This window comes from Triticum urartu, chromosome 7 (assembly GCF_003073215.2).
Source record: "Triticum urartu cultivar G1812 chromosome 7, Tu2.1, whole genome shotgun sequence".
Lineage (NCBI taxonomy): Eukaryota > Viridiplantae > Streptophyta > Magnoliopsida > Poales > Poaceae > Triticum > Triticum urartu.
The window spans coordinates 67,972,498-67,976,384 of NC_053028.1; the positions used below are offsets into that span (position 1 = coordinate 67,972,498).

Below are 3,887 nucleotides of genomic sequence, written 5' to 3' on the forward strand. Positions count from 1 at the left end.
AATGCTAGGCGTCCACCGCCTCCAGCACGTGACGCGTGTCCATGTGGACCCATTGCACCGCTACATCCTTCTTTCCTTATCTCCTTCTCAGTCGGCTCTTTTTTTCCAACTCTTGCAGCATGCCATGGCGGCCACCACCTCAAGCTTCTACAACTCCGTTGCTCGCACGAGCCAGCCGGCCACCGCCGCGTGCGCCGGCAGCCGGTGTTCGCCGGCGAGGTAGTCTTCCTCCGTCTTACCCTTCCGGCTCTTTTTCTCCTCTGCTCCCTCATTTCAAGTTGCTTTTCAGGCGAGGAACGACTCATCGTCGTGCTTCTGCAATAGCTGGAGTTGGGGCGCTACTGCTCTGTTGCGGTCGGCGCCGACATGCTTGACGCATGCAACATGGTAGTTGTTTCCGCAACGCAGCCGTTGTTTCAGGAATTGTTTCTGCAACGCAGCCGTTGTCTCAGGAATTGTTTCTGCAATCTCCAAATTTTTGCAACATGGTAGTTGTTTCTGCAACGTAATCATTGTTTCAGGAATTGTTTTTGCAACGCGGCCGCTGTTTCAGGAATTGTTTCTGCAACGCGATTGTTTGTTTCTGTAACTGGGTTGTTGTTTCAGGAATTAATGTGTCGGGAAGACGACGCGCGCGTGTGAGGAGTTAGATCGAACGGCTCGCGCACGGAGATCTGACGGCTGTCGAGATGGTGGATGTTTACTAGACATCTATCGGCGGACACGTAGCGGCTCCCCTAATTGTATGGGGTTGACCGTTTCTTCGGCAAAAGAGTCACCATTTGATTCCCCGACGCAACTAACACTGTCAAGAAAATGCATTCGCTTGCTACCCCTTCCCGGCTGACGTTTGCTAGATTACATTACCGAAATAAAATCCATGCACTAGTCAGTGAAAGAGAGAACTCATTGTGTGTCCGATATAGTGTAATGTGATAGAAAAAGGACATAGAGTGGGTGCGGCAATCATGGGACAAGGTTGCCATGCATAACGAGAGAATATTTCAAGTGAAAGGGGCATCAACTGACAAATGCACATTAGAAGAAAAAAATGTAAATATTTATAAATATTAATCCCTTCGTTGACATGACCCTCTAGCATATGGCCGCGCTTATTCTTCAAGTTTGTTTTTCGGTCTCTAATTAGTCGACAGAGCTCCGACGTAGATTTTTGTCGTCTCCTTGGGACGGGGAAGTTAGGGTGTCTTGTTGCATGCGCGTGATGTCGAGATTTGGTGTCAGGTGCTCCAGCAACGACTACAACTATAGGGCGTTGGTCCTTAGTGTGTGTGCATGAAGACTTCCGCAGTCATCGACAATGTCATACCAGCTCCGACAGAAAAGCGGTGACAAGGACGCACCGGCAACGGTAGATTTTGTTCCGTGGTCTAGAGACCTTAATTTAATTTTTATTATGCTTGATGTGCTTTATATTGCTGATGAACTTTTACAACTGATATGGATCCCTTTCCCCTTGAAAAATGGCTGGACTTTGATCTTGATCTACGGTATGTTTTTTAATCGGCAATCTACTGTAAGCTTAGAAATGTGAGAGAATTTTAAGAAGAAAAGGTACTGGTTGGCTGTTGGTCTATAGGGAATCCCAAGCGAAGAGTCCAGCCATAGAGTAGAGTCAGCGAAGGCGCCAAAACCCTGACAGTTCACGGGCGCGCGAGTCGCGTCTCAAAGGACAAATCCTCAGTCAGCCTCACATTCCACTCTCATGCTCCTTCCCTCTCTCAGCTGGCGCGTCGCGCACTCGCGGCCCCGTGCCATGGCGGCATGCGCGCATCGGGCGCATGGAGTACAACTAGAGAAGCGACGCCTCTGTATGCGTGCAGTGCGCGCCCGTGACCGTGAGCCCCGCGCCGCCCGTGGCCTCTTGCGCCATCGGTCGCCAGGTGGGCTCCCGTCGAACACCTGGCGCGCGGCATGGCGCGGGCGTCTGGCATGTCCCCTCTATAAATTGAGTCGACGGGTGCGTCTCATGGCACCGCATTGGCATTGGGATCGCGCACTGTCCGGACGCCCCGGCGCCATGGCCAGCCTTGCCAGAGTGTGTTCGCTACTGCTTGTTGGCGTCGCCGTCGTCCTGCTCCTGCCCGGCACGTACGGGTGGCACGAGAGCAACTGCCCGCCGGGACATGGCGGTGGTGGTGGTGGTGGTGATCCTGGACACCACCACCCGCCCCACCACGGCAAGCCGCCCAAGCACCACCACGGCCCTCCGTCGGGCCACAAATGCCCGCCGTGCCACCCGCCGCCGACGCCGCGTCCACCGCCGACTCCACCATACGGCCCTCCTACGCCACTGCCACCGCCGTACGTGCCGCCCACGCCGAGCCCACCGCCCTACACCCCGCCGACGCCACCGTACATTCCTCCAAGTCCGCCGTACGTGCCACCAACGCCACTTCCACCGCCATACGTGCCACCATACGTCCCGCCGACGCCGCCATACACTCCGCCCTACGTCCCGCCAACTCCACCATACACGCCGTCACCGCCCTACGTGCCACCGACACCGCCCTACGTGCCGCCGCCGTCGCCGGGGCCGGGGAGGAAGACGTGCCCGATCGACGCGCTGAAGCTGAACGCGTGCGTGGACGTGCTGAGCGGGCTGGTGCACCTGGTGATCGGGCGGGAGGCGCGGAGCAAGTGCTGCCCGCTGGTGCAGGGGGTGGCGGACCTGGACGCGGCGCTGTGCCTCTGCACCACCATCCGGGCGCGGGTGCTCAACATCAACATCTACCTCCCCGTGGCGCTCCGGCTGCTCATCACCTGCGGCAAGCACCCGCCCAACGGCTTCCAGTGCCCCACCGACCTCGACGCCTAGCCTGCGTGGCCGCTCGGCTCGCCATAGCTTTACTATACTAGTGTGTGGTGTGGATGCTACAGTACTTGCTTGCTCCAATGCTGTGCGTCCCTGCGATTTGTGTATCTCGACCGGCCGATTTTCTTCTTCCCTGTGGTGTGGAGTACGAGTGTAGCAACTCCGTGTGGTTTCCGACCAAGTGTTGTTGAATAATTAGAGTAATTAACATGTGCTATTCACTGCCCCCTGTTTTTCATTGATGCATTTGATCTTCTTCCCTCGTTTTTTTTGTTGGGCGAAAGCGTAGTTTTGCGTGTGATGCAAGGGGTATATGGGCTTGTTGGGCTTTTCGGAATATTATGGGCCGGTACGATGGCGGACCGGAGCTGCTGCTTTGCCATCCCGGCCCATGCAATGCTCTGCTGAGGCCCACTTTGGTTCACATGATTGATTTCTGCAAAACCTCAAAGAAAAAACAAATTGATTTATGCATCGACTCATCCAAAGAGAGAGATAGAGAGATTGATTTCTGCGGGATTTTGGTATAAACGCTGTTCCTAAAAAATACAGTACTCCGTAATGAACAACTGAGACACAACAACACCCTCAGCTTTATACCATGCAAAAAAGACACCCTCAGCTTATTGCAGTATGATTTAGGAAGAAGCCCGAGGTGCACGCTGGCTGACTGTGTGTGGATAGGGAGGGTGAGATGCAATGTGAGCTCGAATAAAAATATCCATCCATGTGGGATAGGGATACACTCCTACACGTGATCTGAGGAGTGCGGCCTTTTTATTTAGTATAATAATAAGAAACTCAAACAAGACAAATGTACTCGTATATCTGCATGGGACGGCAAGATAAGGTAAATGCATATATTTGTGTTGTATCAAGCTCATGCTGTTTTTGAAATCACTATGACTCTTCACTGGATTGTACTCACGAACTAACGCACACATATTGGCGTACATGTAAAACTAGACGTGACGCTTCCCGGTGGTTATTGCAAAACATTAAGACGCCGATAATTGTCACACGTGTAGCATGTAGTAACATCGTCCACACGATT

General features: G+C 53.5%; 1 protein-coding gene across 1 annotated transcript; it reads left to right on the top strand.

Annotated features, from left to right (window-relative positions):
- The first annotated feature begins 1,983 nt into the window (after nt 1-1,983).
- LOC125520880 (36.4 kDa proline-rich protein-like) lies at nt 1,984-3,079 on the top strand. The gene has a single exon (XM_048685924.1). It carries the CDS (start codon nt 1,988-1,990, stop codon nt 2,834-2,836), a length of 849 nt encoding a protein of 282 aa, XP_048541881.1. The 5' UTR covers nt 1,984-1,987; the 3' UTR covers nt 2,837-3,079.
- The last annotated feature ends 808 nt before the right edge of the window (nt 3,080-3,887 follow it).